Source organism: Lytechinus variegatus, chromosome 7 (genome assembly GCF_018143015.1).
Source record: "Lytechinus variegatus isolate NC3 chromosome 7, Lvar_3.0, whole genome shotgun sequence".
Classification (NCBI taxonomy): Eukaryota; Metazoa; Echinodermata; class Echinoidea; order Temnopleuroida; family Toxopneustidae; genus Lytechinus; species Lytechinus variegatus.
In genome coordinates this window covers 7827807-7850684 of record NC_054746.1, presented here as the reverse complement: position 1 = coordinate 7850684, position 22878 = coordinate 7827807, and the positions used below count along the sequence as shown (strand labels likewise).

The 22878-nt window shown below is 36.4% G+C and overlaps 1 protein-coding gene across 1 annotated transcript in view; it reads right to left on the bottom strand.

Moving 5' to 3' along the window:
• Nucleotides 1–22878, bottom strand: part of LOC121418349 (anaphase-promoting complex subunit 1-like) — a 70498-nt gene that overhangs the window by 17539 nt on the left and 30081 nt on the right. Inside the window, exons 21-37 of the mRNA XM_041612163.1 lie at nucleotides 22134–22212; nucleotides 20810–21105; nucleotides 18378–18571; nucleotides 16986–17063; nucleotides 15341–15430; nucleotides 13367–13478; nucleotides 13113–13253; nucleotides 10908–10957; nucleotides 10204–10388; nucleotides 9621–9712; nucleotides 8418–8504; nucleotides 5968–6095; nucleotides 5088–5166; nucleotides 4456–4530; nucleotides 3063–3139; nucleotides 2642–2732; nucleotides 1562–1615 (exon numbers count right to left, since the gene is read on the bottom strand). Coding sequence (XP_041468097.1) covers nucleotides 1562–1615; nucleotides 2642–2732; nucleotides 3063–3139; nucleotides 4456–4530; nucleotides 5088–5166; nucleotides 5968–6095; nucleotides 8418–8504; nucleotides 9621–9712; nucleotides 10204–10388; nucleotides 10908–10957; nucleotides 13113–13253; nucleotides 13367–13478; nucleotides 15341–15430; nucleotides 16986–17063; nucleotides 18378–18571; nucleotides 20810–21105; nucleotides 22134–22212 — 1908 coding nt within the window. The remainder of the gene's footprint in view (nucleotides 1–1561; nucleotides 1616–2641; nucleotides 2733–3062; nucleotides 3140–4455; nucleotides 4531–5087; nucleotides 5167–5967; nucleotides 6096–8417; nucleotides 8505–9620; nucleotides 9713–10203; nucleotides 10389–10907; nucleotides 10958–13112; nucleotides 13254–13366; nucleotides 13479–15340; nucleotides 15431–16985; nucleotides 17064–18377; nucleotides 18572–20809; nucleotides 21106–22133; nucleotides 22213–22878) is intronic.

The window sequence follows — 22878 nt, the reverse complement described above, 5'->3', positions numbered from 1 at the left end:
AATAGGGATGGACAATGGACAGAAATCACTAGATACCTGTATGGATGACCATCCCTGAAGCAGCAAAAGCTTGCAAGGAGCTGATCAAATGTGGCTGCATGTCAGAAGCCGGTTGTGTTGGTTGCTGCAGACATTCAACACATCAAGAGAGTGGTGTGCCAGTGAGGAATCTGGACAACATGAAGTCCTCAGGCAGGCACAACAACTGGTGCCTTCTCCAGAGGGAATAGGGATGGACAACAGACATAGATCACTGGATACCTGCATGGATGACCATCCCTTAAGCCAGGAAGGAATTAATCATATGTGGCTGCATGTCAGAAGCCGGTTGTGTTGGTTGCTGCTGACGTTCAGATCCATCTTTTTTTTACTGTTCCTTCTGTCTTTCTTTTTTAATAGTTCTACATGTACAAGGTATGGAAGAAAACAATTTTTGTCCACTGTGTCCACAAATTTTCACAAACAGACTACACTCAACATGTACGTTAATATTTTGAATATGAAGCAAAATTTGACTTCTAGTCATACATGTAATTTTGGCATCATGGTGCATTTTTATAAAGTTGATGTTTTTTAAATTTTTGTTTTTTAATTCACCTTCATCGATTCATTGGCAGAGATTGAGCCATTACAAAAGGTACATGTATGTGAATACTACGAAACAAAACATGTTGTAAACTGATGCCTTCTTTTCATGATTGTAGCAAAAAGGGTCGATTTTTTTGTTTGTTTTTTTTACTTATCTTCACGAGTGGATATTGAGCATTCTATTGTGGTTGAGAGCGCCTGCTGGTGCCCCATCAGCATTGCTCTTACATTTCTGTGTATCATTGTCACTTATGTGTATCTTGTGTACCAGTACTATAGGTATCTTGTGGACTATTGCTTTTCTTTTACATGAAAGTATAAATCATATTTATTTGTTGTATGTGTTGCTATATTTATGCATTTATATATGTTATTTTACATTGTATTTAAATATTTTTTATACGGTTAATAAAAATGAATTGAATTGAATTAACAACAGTTTTATTAATGTATTAGGAAGCAGGCAGATCAAATTAAGTGTCTGGTAAACCTGCATTTTGTTGTAGTATAAATTCATTTTTGTTTGTTATCTCTGACCACTCTGTATACTGTAGCCATTTTCACATACATTTCATGTACATTGCTACTGAAGTTTGCTGTTTAGTCAAGCTCATGATCCTGTGTTGAATGCTCCTATGTTATTATGCTATTCTGTGAAGCAGTTCTATTGCAGTACTTTGAACATGTATATCTTGTTGGATCGATGCACGTAGAGCTTATTCAAAGCGTTGAATTCTCGACATGTATACAACTGTATGTAATGTATAACATGAATTTTGTGTTCGATTATATGCTTTGAGGAGAAATTTGGGATAAAGACATTCTCTAAAGAAAAAAAACCAAAAACTTAGAAATGCTAATGAAATTGAGAAGAGATGTGAAGATCATACTTCGTAGTTCAAAATGGTTTCATTTACAGCCTCCAGTTTCATAAAATCAAGGCATATGTGATTTTATCAAGCATCATACTTACGACATCCACAAGGGACTGAGATGCCCTGTTCATTAGTTTCTTCAAATAAGAGAGCTGAAAAAAAAACAAAGAGTGGATTCAATTCAATTCAATTTATTTTCATTCTTCAAAATAATACAAATAAGTACAAGACAGATTGATTCAATCTAAATAATAGCATGAACAAAATTCAATATTGAAAAAAAAAGAAATACATATTTGAAAGTGATTTAAATATAAATTAATATACATGTCAAGTTTAAATCAATATAATCAATATCATTAAATATAATTAAATCAATGCAATTATATATTATAAGAAGAATGGAGGGGTCCACTGAAAAGGATGAGAGAATACACTGTATAGGTGCTGCTGAGAGAATACACTGTATAGGTGGTCCACTGAAAGGGATGAGAGAATACACTGTATAGGCGGTGCTGCACCATCCCGAGTTTGCTCAATCTCGAGATATTAGCCCGATCGGCCCGCTTCGCATTTAATCTCGAGATTCAAGAAACCCAGTCTCCACCATCGCAAGAGCGATTCCTGCTCGACCGAGGCATCGATGCATTATGGTCTGACGCCGTGAATAAATAATCCCGAGTGCGTCTGCACCTACGAATTAGCGCGATAATTCGAAAACTAGTGCTATTTTGCAAATAATCCCAAGTTGACTTGGGATTGCAATCTCGAGATTAATCCTACGAACTAGCGCGATAATTGCATCTCCATTGCAAATAATCTAGAGATTGTTCAGATCGGGATAATTTGCCAGATCAGAAATTGCTCACTAATTTGAAAACTCAGGATGGTGCAGATGGCCCTTATTTGGCAATATGAAAAAGATAATTTCTAGCAAACACAGATAAATTCAAATGTGAAAATCACTGTGATAAAATTTCCTCGAATGGAAGTCAATCAAGCAACTGTTTCAATAATAATTTTCTTGATTATCAACATAATAAAACGTCAGTAAATCCACTCTGTATAACAGACTGCTCACAGGTGACACAAAAATTATCATTATAGACATGTTGTATGTACATTACATTTAAAGAATCACATAGAAATAAAGAAATAGTATGAAGTAGTCTACTTACCAGACACTCATAAGCACATTTGTTGGCAGTTCCAGCAAACCGAAGTCCCAATACAAAGCAAGCCCCTGCTCCTATATTACAGATAGCTTGGCTGTAAACAAATTAGTTAAATGGTGGTTTACTTATCACCACATATGCATTTTCAACATTTTGTGAAATAAGTCAAATTTATTCACTTTCATTTGTTTAGTCAATGATAGCAACATCTTTCTCCACAATTAAAGCATGAGAAATGACAAAAGTAAAGATAAGGAAACAGAGGTTTGACATTTTCAGCTTGCCATAATTTTAGCAGAGAGTTAATCACGGCCTAAATGGACTTCAGAATATGGGCTCAAGTTTTTAGCCCATGTGGCATTAGACTATATGAGAGATAGACCAACTGCCTGTAAACAAAGTGAGTATAAACCAATATATTTACCTCAATGTCTGATATTCTATTCCCTCCTCACCGCTGCTCTCCTCTATGTTTGCCTTGAAAGCATACTTCTTCACAATCTAGAAATTTATGGAAATGCATGATGGGATCAAATGATAAATTAATTGTATATCATGTATTCATAATAATATGCCTGCAACAGTAAATGAATTGTGTTTACATATATCTGTTTTCATATGATTCCTAATTTTAAGGTTTGTTATGGTAGTGAAAAGCGGTTTAATAATTAAAGACTTGAGTCTGTATTGTTTGCATTATCAAGTATGAAGCATAAATGCTGGAAATAATAATTGTATGCTGTACATCGGAATCAGGAAGGAATTCTATCAATAACGCATTTGCATCTGGAATATGACCAGCTACAGTCGTGGACATAATATCATCGTTATTGTACTTATTTTGATTATTGAATTGAATTTATAGGAACTTCACTGGCAATTGCCAATATTTTGTTCAAAACAAGAAGTACAAAATGATACAAAACAAATATACAATGCAAGGAATATAAGCAAATAAACAAAAACAAAATAGTATTTCGTCAAATGAAAAAAAAGAAAAACAACTTATATATACACATATACACAATAAACATAGGAATCATTAGGATAGACATTTATTCGGATTAGATATTATTGTTATCAATAGTTATGGACTAAACCTCATGTGCATTGACATAACCCTTAGGTAACTCTGAAAAAATCTCACACAATGAAAATCAGAAAAAAAACAAAGTAAGGTTGATCTTGTAAAGCCACTTATTCTGCAGATATCACGATAGTCTATAAATAAGGTGTTGCAAGCAATTTTTACAATCAATTACAAATATTTGATGTAAATTAAAAAATTTTTAACTTTAGCAAATCAATTTGAACTTCTCGATTAAAAAAAGCAGACTAGCAATTTGGTGGATTTACAGTATGGTACGCCATCTATCGGTTTGCAGCGGACAGGCCAATTTGTAACTTTGGGGTCGACAAGTACAGGCAGCGCAGTGCTACTGCTTCAAAAATGAAAAGCATATGGCAAGACTTCACCAATAACGGTCTGAATTTCGCAAAGAAATATGCAGGCGAATTTCTCTCCTACCTCCTGGACCCAAATTAACAGCATATCCGGTTGAGCTGCGTCGGCCAACGCTGAATAATTGCATGCACGCATTCACTTTAGTACTAGCACCCACACTTTTCCCATGATGCATTACAAATTTCGGCCTGTCCGTTGCAACCAATAGATGGCGCTCCATATAGTGAATCCACCGAATTTAGTGCAAATTTGCAACTGACTGAAGGCTTATAATTGATTACAGGATTCAAACCTTAACTTGCAATTAATGTTAAGTTTTGTGCAACCCTTATTAGAATCCAGAGATACTTACAGGAGGAATGTTACTATCAACCCATTCACAGGTTGGTCTGATGTCGTCCCATAAAACCAGCCCTCTGCTGATGGCCTACAAGATAAAGAAAATAATAATTTGAAAGAAAACAACATTTATCTTTTCCCTTTTCCATCATCAGTATATCCTACTTCTCTTTCTTTCCTTTCTTTTCCAATTACACTCATCCCTCCCTCCCTCCCTTCTTCTTTTCTTTCTCATTCTCTCTCCCTCCTTTTCTCTTCTCATTCCTCCTCCCCTGCTTTCTCTTTCTGCATATTATTATCCTCCATGTCTTCTTTTCTTTTTTTCCATTTCTACTACTTTCTTCTCCAACTCCCTCAGTTCCTCCCCCTCCTCTCCTATCCCTTTCCCATCAATGACTGGGTATCAGGGGCAGCTGGCAAAAACAGTAAGAGCTCAGAGAAGGGGGGGGGGGTGATGGGGTATGAAAGACAGCTAGCCAATAAGCAACTACTTCAAGGGGGGGTGTTGCAATAATTTACCTAGAGAAGCAAGAAATCGTTTTTTGACCAAGTCTAGCAATGAAGAGGAGAGTACAAGGGGCAGTTAACCAATTTGCAACAGCCCTAAATGGGAGGGGAGGAAGGGGGGGTTAGAGATAACCATACCCTGAGAAGCAAGAAGTCTGGTTTGACCATGTCTAACAGTGACTGGGTATCAGGCGCAGCTAACCAATCAGCAACGGCTCTGTAAACAGATGAAAAAACAACAACAAAATCATCCATATATTATATAGTAATCCTCAGCTAAATATCCAACGAAAATATGAACCAAACATGATATGTATATTTTGTACACTTGATAATTCATAATTAAGAGGTTGGCCTATGTAAAAAGAATGGTGTGGTTCATAACATCAGAAAATGGCATTGCCCAAGGTTGCCAAAGTCATTAGCCTTTGTCAGATTCATAATCTGCACATTTCCTGATGCACAATGTATCTTACTACATGGGATAATCATTCACCATTCTGTCGTTGTAAATTAAATATGTTACAAGTGCAATGCGATATCCTGAATTATTTTTAACCATGGCTCTGCTTTTTTTATATTTTGTTGAAATTTTATTGTATATTCTAGTTGCCGAATTGTGACACAGCTAAGGCTTAATAACAATGCATGTGTTTTAGCTAAAGAGCTGTACAGAAGAGAATGTTTTACAAAGATTTGCATCCTTATAAAAAAATCTCACTTACATGACCACGGGCCCATCTTACAAAGAGCTGCGACTGATCCGATCATTTGCAACTATGGAAAGCCAGCGAAGTCAACATATAAACTGCATGTTTGTTCACAAGATTCCCAGATATGAATGTATATCCATGAATTCATTGATTTCTTAACAATTTGGTGTGTTCTCCTTTGTTTACAAAGGACATTTTTCAAATTTCCTGTAGAAAAAATTATGGCACTGATGGATTTCCATAGAGTTACGACAGATTGGATCAGTCGCAACTCTTTGTAAGACAAGGCCCAGATTTAAACAAACCTATTGCCTGTCTGTAGGAACATAAGGCCAAGGGCAAGGGTCGCTCCGGGTGAGGTCACGTCAAGATTGACCTGATCACCCTCTCGTATCTGATAACATGGTGATTTCTTCTCTCGGCTCTGGCCACTCTGCAAGCAAGAAAGGAAAGAAATTAAATCAACTCTGGTGATCTGGGTCCCGTCTAACGTAGCATTGCGAATTGATCAAACCAACTACAACTATGAAAAGTCAGTAATGTAAACATCTAAAATGCAGGTTTGTTTAAATATTTATTTATCTATTTATTATCAATTCAATTTCAAATTCAATTTACTGACCATTAAAAAGACATCAAAATATTTACAAAAATAACATGATACAAACAAACTAATTCGAAATATAACAGGTTACAAGTTACTTAATGGTCAGGACCCCTAAGAAGCAAGACTGCTTATAGCCGGGGCCCTACAAATAATATAACTGGTAAAAAAAGAAGGATATAACAGGGTTCCCACAGAAATTTGAAAACAGAATTCCATGACTTTTCCATGACTAAATTGCTGCTTTTCATGACTTGCTTTCTGGCATGGTTTCCAAAATCAGACACAGCAGAGTATGATAATTAAGTAAAAGAGAACTTTGCGAGACATGACAAAACGGAAAGCTGCCATAGCCATGAGGTAAATGCAATTCCATGACTTTTCACAAATTTTCCAAATTCCCTCACTTTTTCCTGACTTTCCAGTACCACAAATTTTTCCAGGATTTTCCATGACCGTGGGAACCCTGATATAAATAAACAAACACAATTCGGCAATTAGAATATACAATAAAATTTCAACAAAATATAAAAAAAGCAGAGCCATAGATGGTTACATGTAGCTTAGCTGCCTGGGTATGGGGAAAGCAAACTTGATAACTGTGAACCGAGGGTCTCCCTCCCCGTCCAAGCTACATGTACCCAGAATTGGTCTGTAATAATAATTGATGGAACATTAGAGGGAAGATTAAAGGTATTGTTTAACTTTATGAGCAGCTGATTTAACAAATTCTCAAACCTAGATGAAACGTGTGTACAAGTGCATGTATTAGAACTAATAAACCCTGAAAACAAACATTATTGATAGTGAAAAGCTAAAACTACAAGGCAAACCCCGATTTTGTAAATAGGCGTCTTATAGACACCTAAATAGTACACATAAGTGTATGGGATGAAATTAAGATGGTGTTTCCGGTCACTTTATATTTCAATTTTTGAAGCACTTAATAATTATTTTTTAACGCAATTTTTTCTGGGCTTCACTTTTGTAACATATCACAGAGACAGGTGACAAGTGTGACCTTCTCAAACCAATGTTAGCCAATCACTTTAAATACACTGACAAACAACTAATAAATTTAAAGCAGAGAAAATGAAGAGAGACATGATTGATATTTCGTATTGGAATGTTATTGTTCTTGTATCAGAAATTGTTTTCTTCAAACTTCAGTGTGCTTCTCTTTGTTTACGAAGGACATTGTGCAAATTTCTAATAAACAAATGAAGACATTGATGGATTTCCATACAGCTGAGGTTGTTTGGATCAATTGTAACTCTTTGTAGGGCAGGTCCCTGGAGTCGGTTTCATGACAGACTTATTTATGGTAATAGGGCTAAGCAGCCAATCACAATAAAGGTTTTATATGTTAGTTACAAAGTAGCAAAGTTACTCTGATTGTAAACCTTTGTGAAACAAGCCCCTGGATTGCTCAATACAATTATCTTTCAAGCAAGATGAGAAATGACAAAGTTTAACATCAAGTGGTCATGTAATGGTATACTGTATTTGCATACTATTATCAAAGTTCTTTTAGATAACAAGTACAGCTTGATGAAAGTGTGTGTGGGGGGCGCGAATTAGGCATGGTTACATAAATCTTCTCCTTTTGAAGATAAATAGATTAATGATATTCTAAGAATATGGCAAGTAATCCTTATTTTGTACACATTTCATATTGCTTCACATAAATTTGTGTCAGTTATATAGATATACATGTACCTACAATTAAATGATTACAATAACATACACTACAATAAGGAGGAGAAGATGGAAATTTATTGGGCACACACTAAGGGGGAACCTGCAAGTATCTGTAACACAGCATTGACCTGGGCACCAGAAGGGAAAAGGCCCAAATCAACTTGGCGACGAACAGTAGAAAATGAAAGGACCCTGGCTGGATGGAGGACATGGACAGAAGCCAGAGCTGTGGCCTCTGACAGGCAAATGTGGAGACGTTCGGTGGAGGCCCTATGTGCCACTAGGCATCTGGAGGATAGGTAACAGGTAACAATTAAATGATAATCATTCTTGTGAGCAAGTCTAACTCTCTTTCGGCCCCCTTCAACTAACATCAAGCAAATAAATTATTAAGAGAATCAAACGTGAATGAAATAAAATATTAAACACAACCGCTTAGAGCATCCTCACCAGATTTTTCTTGTGTCCACCGGCCATGTAATGATACAGCTGATCCGGGATGTTCAGGTCTGAAAGTCCCACAGCTCCACTACCACGCTGCACATTGAACAAATAAAAAAAAAAAGAAACACGATATCACCATTTTCCTTTTATACCATCTTTTTAACATCAATCTTCTCACCAAAATTGTCTCTTCTTTGTTTTATGATTATATACATGTACATGCCCTTGTTGTGGAAGCTGGTCATTTACATAATATAATGGTTCTCTTAAATATATATATATTTAAAAAAAATATTTTCCCCTCCACTTTCCTTTCTAAAGACAATCATCTGACTTCATTTAAGAAATTAAAATCAATCAACCTATCTATTGATCTAAAAAAAAAAAACGAGATCGAGAGAAGACCCTCCTGACAAATTTTGTGTATTCAATCAATCATATTCATTGTTTTGCTCAGAAGTTTGAAAAACCAGATAAAAAAATTCTTTGAAAGAAACAAAAGATTAATGAGGAACAGAAATTTAGATTGAAACAAGTAAAAAAGAAAGGTGGAGCGAGGGATGAAAGGGAATGGGGAGGAAATATGATATCGTTATATAGGAAGAGACTGGAGGAGAGGAGAGAAGATGAGGGAAGGAAATCATACACAGGCAGAAATGATAAAATGATTAGACAGTAAGTAAAAAGAGGGTGGGGATAAGAAAATAAAAGATAGCTGGGGATGAGGATAGAAGGTTAGAGGAAGAAATAGAGGCAAAGAAGAGAGATGAGAAAGTGCGAGAATAAAAGGGAATTAATACAAAATATGAGATAGTTATAGAGAAAGCGACTGGGGAAAGGGAGAAAAAGGTGAGAGGAGGAAACAGAAACAGATGGGAAAGGTAAGACAGAGAATGACAGAAAGAAGGGAGGGAAAGAGAGGTAGAAGGTAAGAAGTGGAGAGTGGGTGAGGGAGACGGTTCTGTGATATTGCTCCAGCGACAATTGCTCCAATGGAAAATCTGCATGTTAAGCCAAACATAAAATCCAACCTCTATAACTAATCATTATCTTTACATGATTCTGAGTCAAAAATTCTATTACAATCTTTACTTTAACCCTATGCCCTCTGAGATATTAAGACCGGAGCAAATGTTGCAGGAGCAATTGTAGTGTCATCGAGGGAGACAAATGGGGGGGTGGGGGGGGGGGAAGGAAGATCATCCTTACCCCTAGTGTGACCATACCAAGGGCTAACCCGGCAGCGAGTGAGTACGATTCACGGTTGGTACAGTTACTCAGCTCAGGTCCTGGAGGACGACCTGTTGTATCAGTCAGAGTTAGAAATGAGAAAATCATGAGAGTTGAGTCGAAGGATGAACCATGACTATCATCGTCATCATCGTCATCATCGTCATCAACATCATCAACATCATCATCATCAACATTTTTTTGCAGGTGTTTCTGCATTTATTGAAAATTCAATATATCAAACACAGTAATCATAATGAATATAAAGAAATACAAAAATAAATGAAATAATTACAAATTGTGACGATTACATAATAGAATAATTTATATAGATATACATGTACATGTAAGTAATAATAATTATATGAAATAAAATGCAGTGGCCAGCTATCATAAGCAAAATGCTTGAGAGAATAGCAGCCCAAGGAAGGCATCATCATCATCATCTTTGTCATCATCATCATCGTTGTTGTCATCAGCATCATCATCATCACCACCATTATTATCATCATCAACATCATTGTCATCATCATGTAATATGAAATATAAATCAGTAACTCACCTATTTCCCCAAGCAGCACTTCAGCAACATGTCTGTGTGCTGTCTTCTGATAGACGAGGCCCGTTCCCAAGATGGCTGCCACCTGGACGCTGTGAGGTACGTCGAGCTCGGTGGATGTGGGAGGTAGCAAGGAACTGATGTGAATGCATAGGATTTTGGTGGTAGTGACGTCCATAGTACCTCGTCTAAAGGCATAAATATATATTGCAATTACAGCAAATTATCAATTTTCACCCGGAGAGAGAAAAAAAAAGTCTGCAAATCTTGCAAGAATTTATCTCAAGACATCTACTCATAATACATCTATTTAAATCATATATCATAAATTGTCTACAATTTTCTGTATGTTTCATTTATACTATTGAATGTAATTATACATGTATGTTATTTTTTTGTATCATATTTTTCTGTAGGAAATAACTGAATTTGAAATTTGAAAAACAAAAGAGTTCACAATAATATATTGTTTTATATAGTGCTAATACATCCAAAAAACATCTTCAAGTGCTTTACAGAAACATGTATATTATAATCCGGGCCATCAGATCCTGGCTTGCCCCGACATAATGTATGCACTTTCCATATTGTATAAAGATATTGTGAAAATCACCAACTACACATGAGTCATCATTTCCACAAATAATTAGACTTTTTTTAGAATGTTAGTTATCAAAAATAATTCAGTGACTTATGTTAATGCTTACTTTGCAGCTGCAAGTCCAAGGAGAAGCCCTACACTTGTCATCTCATGACCCTGAATAAGGAAGTACAAGGAAGATATCTCATTACTGAAATAATTACATACTGAAGTCAATGCGAATGAAGTTTGTCAATAAATTCAAATTCACACTTAAATCAAAATAATTTTATGATTGAATAAGAATATATTTCCAATTATTTCAAAGTAAACGTTCACAATGTTGTTGAACCACCGAGTACTGAAACAGAGGATCTTGGGTTTGAATCCCAGCCATGGCGTAATTTTCTTCGGCAAGAAATTTATCCACATTGTGCTGCACTCAACCCAGGAGAGGCAAATGGGTACCTGGCAGGGGTTTACTCCTTGAAAGGCCACCGCTCTCTAAAAGGCTGCGGGCCTACAGCCAGGGTAATATGGGACGCATTTGGCAGTGATATGCACTATATAAGCATGTTGGTATTATTTTTATTACATTCAAATTCCAACATTCCAAATCATAGATAAGTATTCAATTTTACTGGGTTTAAAACATAATGCTGTTTATCATGGGTTCATGATGTAATCATATCCAGAGATGAAAACATCAACTTGATATGATACAATACACATTAATTTAAGAATACTGTAAGCGTTGTGGTCTAGTGATTATGACTCTCGTATTTCAATCTGAGGGACGTGGGTTCAATTCCTAGCCATGGCGTGTTTTCCTTCAGCAAGAAATTTACCCCCATTGTGCTGCACTCAACCCAGGTGTTGTGGATGGGTACCCGATAGGAAGAAATTTCTTGAATGCTTGAGCACCTAGATAGCCGAGCTAAAGCCGGGGTAATAATAATAATAGCAATGCATGCTGGGAAAACAGTTTTCGGAACTGAAGTGGCTAACCTGAGTAAATATACTGTTATTATCAACAACAAAACCAATAATAAAAAAATAAGAATAATAACACTGGTAGGGTGCTTGATACAGATATTTCAAAGCATACAGGAGGGTGGACTAACTACTAACTAATAAGGGTTACATATGTTCTTCTTTGGTTGTTCTCTGTATTTTTGTAGCTTTTGATACTGGTATTTTTTTTCTTGTGTTTTGTCATTTTTAATTATTGTTTGTATTTTCATCATGTTTTTAACTGGCACAAATTTGAAAATGGAAATAAAAGAATTGAATTGAAAAAAAAACGAATCTAATACCCCCCCAAAAAAACATAAGTGAAATGGTGAATTAAAGAAGCCGTTTCAAGAGGTTATATCTGTACAAGCACAAAGAAAATGGTTAAAAACTAGGATATGAAACAATTCAAATTTATTAATTTTGACATCTTTAAAATAAAAGACACAGTACATAGAGAATCAAATCAATCAAATGGTTCGAGAAGAAAATAAACAACAATGACAATAGTAAAATTGAGATAAAACTACATAAAGTAATGAATGGGATGTGAATGACTAGCAAAAAGCCATTGGCCTATCATGGCTACTCCCTCATTTACATTCAATTGAAAGTATGCAGTGAAAGCTGCTTTGAATGCAATTGGTTGAATTCAATCCAACTCAATTCAATATCATTTTCTTGTCCACATAGAAATTTGTTTTGCTCCCATTATAAACATTTGTAAGAATAGATGCATAGATACAATTATACAAAATTACATAAGAAAGCGACATTTACGATGGAAATTCTCCAGGAAAATGGTAATGTTTGTCCAATAGAAAGATGCAAGAGTAAAGACGATAAGTAAAGAAAACCGCCCGGAAGAAAAGATCAGAAAAAAAACATTCAGATAGTGAGATTATTGTATGTGCGGATGGAGAGGGGAACAAAGGGATTTAGTAAATGTTGACAAAAACCAAAAACAAAAAAAGAACAGAAAAAAATAGTAATAATAATAATAGCAGCATATTTACCCAGGGTAGCCACTTCAGTTCCGAAAACTGTTCTCCCAGCGGGCCCTGCTATTATTACCCTGGCTTTAGCATGGCTACCTTGATCGGGCACTCAAGCATTCGAGGAATTTCTTCCTACCGGGTACCCATTCACCTCACCTGGGTCGAGTGCAGCACAATGTGGATAAATTTCTTGCTGAAGGAAATTGCGCCATGGCTGGGATTCGAACCCACGACCCTCTGTTTCAAAGTCCGAAGACTAATCCACTGGGCCACAACGCTCCACAAACACTCTCATGTCATTTCATTTTTGTGTGACTTACGGAGCAGAGGTAGTTGTGTATATTGAGTTTATCCAGGTTGGAGAGGTGGCCGTTGAGACCCAAGGCCATTAGGAATCCAGCATGCTCATTGGCTAACTCAGTCGTCTGAGGTCTGTTGTATACTATCCATGCAGAGTCGATCTGTATGGGAATTAAATGAACAATGCATGATTCAATTCAATTCTTTTCTTTATTTCATTTCCATTCAAATATAATACATAATACAAAGTAACTATAGACAGGTTTCACTGTACCTGATTATCTCCTCTGGCAATCTTAAGCCCTGCGGCAACTCCATTGTGAAACAAGGGCCATGCATTCATGTTGGTTGGCACATCGATGTTCACAAAGTTTATTGTGTTGTTCCTGTAATAACATTAAAAAAATATATATATATATTACATAGGTTATGTAGATTCGAGTCAGTGATAGGTCAATATGCCATCACGTGACCATAGCTGCGAGGATCGCATTTGTTATATTCTAGGTTTTGACGTCATCTCAGGGAATATACTGCGTTGCATTTTCAATTGCGGCGTTATATTCACTAAGGTGACATCACTCGCTGCATATAAGTTGCGTAACAAGGTAGTTTATTTGATGTACGCGCTAACGTTAACGCGTCGACTGTATGAAGAACGTGCTTGATGTATTTAAAAAAAAAAAATCTATTATGACGTAAATGGATCAGAGCTGTAGCAAGAATTCCGGGTTTGAACCAGATGATGAATGCAATTTCTGATGGCGAATCCACATATACTATATAATATAACAGATATTGCCTGGTCTATCGTTTTAATAAATAATATTTCAACTCCCCTCCGACGCTATATTTTTTCCCTCGGGATAATATTTTCCCTCAGCGCTGTGCGTTTCGGGCAAAATATATTCCCTTGGGAAAATATAACTCAGTCAGGGAGAGGAAATGTTATATTCAAACTCTAGGTAGGCAATATCTGTATAATAATGTTTTAACTCATTGGTAAATTGATGTTCATTCTTAAAATACAAAAAGAATGATTGAAATCAATTGTATGTAAGGAAAGCTAATGATGCCATAATTTGTCATTTAGAATGAGTATGTTCAAGCAGAGTACCATGGGAAACGTTTGAATGCATCACTGATTTCACCAGACCTTGCTTTTTTCACTGCCAACAAAAAAATCCTTACAACGTATTTTAGAATCACTTAAAGGTCAAGTCCACCTCAGAAAAATTTTGATTTAAATCAATAGAGAAAAATCAGACAAGCACAACGCTGAAAATTTCATCAAAATCGGATATAAAATAAGAAAGTTATGACATTTCAAAGTTTCGCTTATTTTCAACAAAATAGTTATATGAACGAGCCAGTTACATCCAAATGAGAGTCGATGATGTCACTCACTCACTATTTCTTTTGTTTTTTATTGTTTGAATTATACAATATTTCAATTTTTACGAATTTGATGATTAGGACCTCCTTGCCTGAAACACAAAATGTTAAAATAATGGAATTCCACGTGTTCAGGGAGGAATGAAACTTCATTTCACATGACAATGACGAGAAAATAAAAATATTTCATATTTCATATAATAAAATACAAAAGAAATAGTGAGTGAGTGATGTCATCAGTTCCTTATTTGCACACCGACCAAGATGTGCATATAACTGTTTTGTGAAATGAAGCGAAACTTTAAAATGCCATAACTTTCTTATTTTACATCCGATTTTGATGAAATTTTCAGTTTTATGCTTTTTTAATTTTTCTTTTTTATTCAAATCAGGTTTTGTTGGGATGGACTTGTCCTTTCACTTTTCACGGTTAAGAATCATACAAATCAATTGCACCCCATTATTGAAAGATCGGGCCTTAAAAATCAAAGATCATATTCACAAAGATAGCATTGAATCTGTGGTTTGAACTATGATTCATGCAGATTTGATGCATCGATTGTGCTTAATTCAGCTTTCAAATAATGCTTTAATACATCATAATGTCTCTACGCAGTCTCCAGATATATACCCCCAGTCATCGGATCTTGGCTAGCCTGCATACAATGTATACACTTTCACCACTCCCTGGGCAGCATTCCACAAAAAAAATTCAAAAATCAATTGCTAGGCATACTGCATAGACCTTTGTCTCTTACTGGGAGCCGATTTTACACCTGGGTGGAGAGTGTTAAAGTGTGGATTGATGCCTTTTGAAAGGACGCTAGGCCACTGGTAGTTCACACTAGCTTACCTTGGGGGTGCCTTGCCGGTGAGGTTTAACTTTGGGATGTGAAGAGGTTCCGTGATGACAGCATTGGAAGTGCAGAGTGTGAAGATGCCCCTGCAAGAAAATATTGACACAATGCTCATAATGAGCTTCTTGGCCCAAATTCACAAAGGTGGTTTTGAAAACCATTGATTAAACCCATGGTATCATGTAGACTTCCTATATGAATTAGGGCTAATTTATCACGTACAATAAAAAATGTCCAAATGATGCACGCTTTTGTCTCAGTGCGCCAAATTGACACCTGTTGACATGGTTAGGTGTGCTATTTTATTCATGAGTTCACTGTTTTTAAGAGTGGACTTATTAATTCAAAACATTGGACTCATGAATAAAATAGCATACTAAATCATAGTAACAGGTGTCAATTCGGCGCACTGTGACGAAAGCGTGCATCATTTTTACATTTTTTATTCTACGCGATAAATCAGGCGTAATTCATATAGAAAATCTGCATAAACCATGGGTTCGACTCATGGTTTTCAAAACCAGCTTTGTGAATTTGGGTCCTTGAGGTATGTAACAAGTAAGACCTTGGTCCCGTAACACGAAGGTTAGCGATTAATCACACGCTTGATTTACACGATTAATTGTACATTGTCATCAATGCAATCAATCATTAAAAAAAATGTTCTACGATGAGTGCTAAGCTTTGTGTTACAAGATCCTTGTACACATTCACAATCAAGGTTTTCGTAGATGTACATAGAAATACTAGAATAAGATTGCATGTTGCATACCATGTACGCATTGGCATTTAAGTGCGAGTCTAAGTCATACTTAAATCTTTGTGAAACACCCCCTCCCCCGGTCAGAATTATGTCCATATACAATCTCATGACTTAGGTTTCCACTACTAATAATCAATTTTTCCTTGAGATTATTTCAATGGAAATCGGGACTGACATAATATTGTATGTCGAAAAAAACATATGAAGGTGAAGTTGAACGTGACATGGAGAAAAACATTGATGCTCTGACTTATTTCGTTGGTGTTCATCCGAATCATTTTATCAGTCAGTTTTGGTCCAATGAAAAAAAATGAAAGTAAAAATCCTATTCTATTCATAACTAAGTTTCTAGGCAGCAATTAATTTTAGTTTCTGAGATATGTGGGGATTTTCCCGGCGATGCCATGCAAATTGTTGATAAAAAGCGCAAATACCACAGGAAACGTGTACTGTAGCAAAGTAAACGACACCTGCGTGCAATAAATATGCAAATGCGTGGTCATACGGCATTGACTTTGCACATGAAAATGCGATACAAAGTTTTGACTGATTGCGCGCATTAAAATCGCGGTCAGGGTTGTTGTATCTTCTATGGAGGTTTTGTACGGGGAAAATCTAAACCGCTGAAACCAAAATTACAAGCATGTAGCTCTTTTGCAATATTTTCTCTGATTCTTGGTTTTGTGCAATTGTCTTGGTTTTTCCAACCATGTATTTTCAAGCAATGAATATGTTTTATGTTTTAAGGCAGGGGAACTAACTGTGAAAACTACAGTAAGCTTTGAAGTCGATTTTTTCTGAAAAGGGTTTGCACCGTTGTATGCATGATATGACGGTTCAGATGAATGCCGACGACTTAATTGCTCAAGGTGGTGTACCTGCCAACTGGAAGAGCCATTGTTCGTTGAGAGACCAGTAACAGATGTAGTTCTTGTTCTTCGATGAACTCATGGTCACTGGATACAGAAGGGGAGGGGGTACAGGAGAGAACATAAAGAGTCAGAATAAAAAAGTAATTATTCTTTAAAAAAGGTATTACTCGATGATACAGTGGTTAAATATCATAAATGTATGTAGCATTCAATATTGGACAGCCAAATATACATGTCAATATAATTCTATTTCAGATATAGAGACCCTTTACAGACCTCATTTCTGATTTGTGAGTGACACAAAGGCTGGATGAAACATTTCTTTTAAAACAAGGCAAAAGCGATTTTGTGTCTCGCCCACTTATGAAAATAACCAGAAATATCGTGATTTGCGAGGGCACGCAACAGAATTGCATCGAAACTTCAGTGTGAAATGACTGGGATGGAATAACTCATAAGAGTCTTGCATGTTGACTTTAATGTTAACCTGAAAATGACCTTTGACCTTACCATGTGACCTCCGACTGCAGCATAACATGCAGGACCCCCAAGTCCATCTACCATCCAAGTTTGGTTGAAAATGACTTATGGTTGCAGAATTAGGTGTCATAAGAGAGTCTTGCATGTTAACTTTAACATCTACCTGAAAATGACCTTTGACCTTTATCATGTGATTTCTGACTGCAGCATAATATGTGGGTCCCCCAAGTCCATCTACCATCCAAGTTTGGTTGAAAAGTGACTTACGGTTGTGGAGTTATGTGTCATAAGATTTGTGACGGACGGACGACATTTGGATCCCTAAGTCTCGCCTTCACCTCTGGTGGGCGAGACAAAAATGTACTACATGACAAAATTGTAAATATGCATAGCATTCTATATCACACCACAATATATAGACTTAAATATAATTCTGCTTCAGATGGTGATCTATACTGACCTTGTTTTAGGTTTCTGAGTGAGACAAAGACTAGAAAATTTTTTTTTAGGGTATTACTTGATGAAAAGATTGTTAATACATAAAACATTTATTGATAGAAGACCACAACATACACATGTAAATACAATCTCACTTCAGATAGAGATGACCTTTACTGACCTCATTTTTGGTTTTCTGAGACAAAAGGTAGGAGAAAAGTATTCATATTAATGGAAAGATTGTAAATATGCATGGATCTAACATCAAATATCAGACCACAACACATACACATCAATATAATTCTGCTTTCCATGATGATGACCTTTACTGACCTTGTTTCTGAATTCTGCGACAAATTCAAGAAGACAACCCCATAAGTTGATATATGAAAGATTTCAAATACATGGAGCATTCAATATCAGACCATAACATATACATATAAACATAATTCTGCTTAGACGATGATGACCTTTCCTGACCTTGTTTCTGGTTTCTGAGTGAGGGCGATGGTGACGGGCTTTGACGACTGGAGGACACGTCTCACCTCCTGGACGCGGAGGTCGTCGGGGAACCGGAGCCGGAGGAGCTCCTGGTCCAGATGCTCCATCCCATCTCGCTCTTCTTGTTTGGTTGCCATGGTGCTGAGACCAAGCCCTTGTGAACCACAATGCATCTGAGGGAAGGTGGGAAAAGAAATGAATCAAGTCACAGAGGAAGGAATTACTTCTCAATGCTTCCCAATTTAGTAAAAATAAAATATGAATAAATTAATCTTAATAGTCCTAGGTGGCGGGGTGGGGCTATCATGCCTCCCTCAACAATTTTTTCAGTGACACATCCCAAAAGTGAGAAGTTTGCGCAATGTCGTTTCAGGAATATTTTCTTTCAAGTCCAGCAGAACGGACCATATGGGTAGGAGGATATGAAATTAGGTAACACCATGTAAGTGCATATCAGACCTCAAAAATATTTCATTTATAAGTCCAATGCCCCCTCCCCTCTGCTAGGTTTTAAAAATTTGGGATTAGAACCCTTAACAGGGTGCTACATAACTCTTTAAAAGCACTTGCCCGGCCAGGCAAGTAATTTTTTAAATAGTTGGAATATACTTGCCTCAAAATCTATTTCACTTGCCTGAAAAAAAAATCATTGAAAAAAGTCTTACCTCTCCAAAAGAAAGTTTTTGCGGTTTTACAAACCATTGACCCTTTTCTCTCTTTTGACATGAATTGATCTACTTTGTTATTGCATTTCTTTTTCCAAAGTGATTTTATCTTGCCTGCCATGACCAAAATTATGGTCAATATATCATATCGACCCTAATTTTGGTCTATTTACTGTGAGAATTTTGCTTGTAGTTTTGGTATTCACTTCAAAACACTTGCCCGACTCTAACTTTTACTTGCCCCGGGCAATCAGGCAAATGCTTATGTACACCCTGCCCTTAAAGGTCCTATAAAATACAGTAAAGATGCTGATTTATTCGTTAGCTTAGTGGTTACGAATTATGATTCCATCAAAATTTTACCTGAAAAACATCCCACATCAGGTTTAAAGGCAGTTTTATACTGAAAATTGAGCCAAATTCGCCCGGCCCACAAAAATTAACCCCAATGTGGTTTCGTATATCACGTGACAATTATGACGTCAGGGAAGGAAGCTGCTGAATGTTGACGTTAGGAGCGTGAATAAGTGCCTATTGTGGTTGTACATGTGGATTCAAAGTAAATTAATTGAATTGCTGGAATAATATTCCGAACCTATAATAGCAGGGCCCGCTGGGAGAACAGTTTTCGGAACTGAAGTGGCTACCCTGGGTAAATATGCCGCTATTATTATTATTTATTATTATTATTATAACCTGAATCTTTAAAGTCTGAAGAATAAGCCACAGCTGATGACGATGCTGCAGCCATGATCAAAACCTCATAAAAATCTAAAAAATCCGTTAAGGATGAGCTCGGTTGAAACAGCAACTACACGAGGAACGTGTACAATAACTAGGGGTCCGGCTGCACAGCTGGGAAAGCTTTCCTTCGATGACGTCACAAATATTGACAGGTCCATCGGTCGACTCTTTCGAAATTTTTAGTGGACATTGCCATTGAAGTTCATTTCCATGGAATAACTCAACACTGGTTCATTGTACACAGGAACCGATGGCACATTTGTATTTTTCAAGTAAAACTACCTAATAATAGATATGAATCTAGAATAAGATAGAATTGTTGTCATAGGACCTTTAACCTCATCAACAGGCCAAGGACTCCTCCACAAGAAAGCTTTCCATAAAGGTCTTAGTGATCTTCACTGATGAATTTGCTCTAAGCAAATCAATCAGATGAGGATTTTCAAGAGTCTTAAAACGGTTGTCAGTGAGTAAAAAGTCACTGACAAGCTCTTCAATACGTGATCTCCCGACCAAGAACACTATGGAACACATAATTACTCGGGATGAATGTTCTTCTTGCAGACCTGCCAAACTTCTACAACCAAAAAAAGTATTCTTAGAAGGAAAAAAAGAAGTTATTTTTTGACAAAAAAGAGTATTTTTAAAAATTTGGCTCAACATAAAAATCACCAGCCTGTTGTGGTGAGATCGGTGAAAAAACCATGTGAAATGACTCTACTTGAAAACTTGATGATTCACCCTTTTAAACATGTGCTCTTAGGCTAGAATTAACTTGTTCTTTTCATGCAACAAGTTACTGGCCAGACAGTGATTTTTACTGGTCTTGGACTGTCGGACCATCGCTAGTGTCACGCGCTGTGTATAATACATACTCCATGATCAGAAATTTAATAAAAATCATACAAAAAAAGTATTGGTGTATTCATAGCAACAAAAGAGGAACAAATACTCTAAAAAGGGAACAGTAGGCATGTCTGTTCTTGACCTCATATCTCTCACCTTCGACCTGTGATGTTTCTTACTGGACGCTGAAAGCCACTCGACCTGGTTGGAGAGGTCCTGCCTGCAGAGGAGGTCATACGCCCCCTTGGGCCAGCTGGAGGGCGGGGCATCCCGACTCTGAGAGATGGCCTCCATCAGGGGTAGGGCCACGCCCACAGGGAAGGAGTTGAGGGTGGCCAGGGTGTACCCTAGCTGGCTCATGTAGACCACTGTCCGCTGGGACGGAGGGAGGTCGGGGTAGCGCAGCAGGAAAGCGTTCAGGCCGTCCATAGAATTGAGATCTGATGGGAAGGCTGGCATGGGAAAGGAAAGGGGAGTATTAAAGGGGAAGTTCACCCTGACAAACAGTTTATTGTAAAAATAGCAGAAAAAATAATAAAAAATATTGCCGAAGGTTTGAGAAAAATTCATCAAATAATTAAAAAGTTATTAGAATTTCAATTATTTGATTTGTGACGTCATATGCGAGCAGCATTCCTACATAGCGAATGGTAAAAAATCAATGAAATGTAATTTTCTCAGAAAATTGAAAATGGTTTTCACTGTAACTTTTGTATATCAATAAACAAATCATTTCATACCTGATCATGAAAAGAAAACAAAATTAAGTCATCAGGAACCATACAAAATTTGAAATTCATACATTATATATTACATAACACATGGGGCAGCTGCTCGTTTATGACGTCACAAATCCAAAATTTTGAACTTTCTTACTCTTTAACGGATTTTCCTCAAACCTTCACCAATATTTTTTACTATTTTTTCTGCTATTTTCACAAGAAAGTTTTCTTCAGGGTGAACTTCCCCTTTAACATATATCTGATCATATTTTTCCACTTCCAGTTTTCTGTCTTATAAATGATGATACAGTAACATTTATTCACATAACAATATGTTTGTAGAACAACATGCAACAAAGTACAATTAATAATAATAAGGACAATAATGAAAAGGGTGAAAAGCAGAGCATGTAGGGTGCAGGCCTCCTGTAAAAAGAAATTACTTTAAATTGAGAGAATGAGAACAAAAACACACACAACCTTCAATAATAATGTAGTAGGTAATAAAAAATTATATATACATCATTACATGAATGTGTAAGGCCTAAATTTGTGGTGTTGTGGGCGTTTTTTATGAAAAGTAAAGATATATATATTACAGAGAAAGTGCACCAAATATCCTCAGATGTAAGAGTAAGAATTTCTGACAAATTAACTATTAATACTACCTCAACATACCACTTTGACTCCTACCATCCCTTCTTCTACGCCTAATAATAATACACATCAATTGTCAAGTAAAGATGAATATTTCTTACCACTGACAGACTGTCTTCTACTGAGTCTATGTGTGCCTGCTATATCAGGGATTCCTTCATCCATGCAAAGCATGTAAAGCTGTAGAAATGTAAAATATTATATATAAATATATAAAACTATTATCTTATGATAAGAGTATAACAAACAAAGCACAAAAAAAGAAGAAGAAAATTATCATCAACCAGGAATATGGTTATTATCATAACCCTTAGGAAGGTGGTAGCTAATGCCACAATCACACATACCAAACTGACTCCAGACTGACTGAATCTATTACGTTATTACCAATGACATACCACTGTATGGTTCAGAGTAGGTTCTGTTGGTGTGACTGTCCATTAAAGCTAAAGGAATGAAGTTGCAGCAAACAATTATTACATTATTCCCGTTATTCCACGAAAGTCATGATCGAGTTTAATTATCACCCTTTCATAACACATACCTAACTTTATGAAATCTAAGCTGAAAAAAACCACACCACACTGAAGATCGCAAACACAGAAAAGCACATACTATTGTTTTAAAAAAGATCCGGCATCTCAGCATTTACAAATTTTATACCACAATCATTCAGCGCAATTTTTTATTCATACATACAAACACTTGTGTGATAATTTCATTTGATTCAGTTTCAACTCATTCTGAGATCGTTACAACAACTGGGTAGGGGAAGGCGGGGTAAGTTGTGACAGTTTTTGCATGTTAGAATTGATATGATTAATAATCTTGTCGGAATAAGTACCT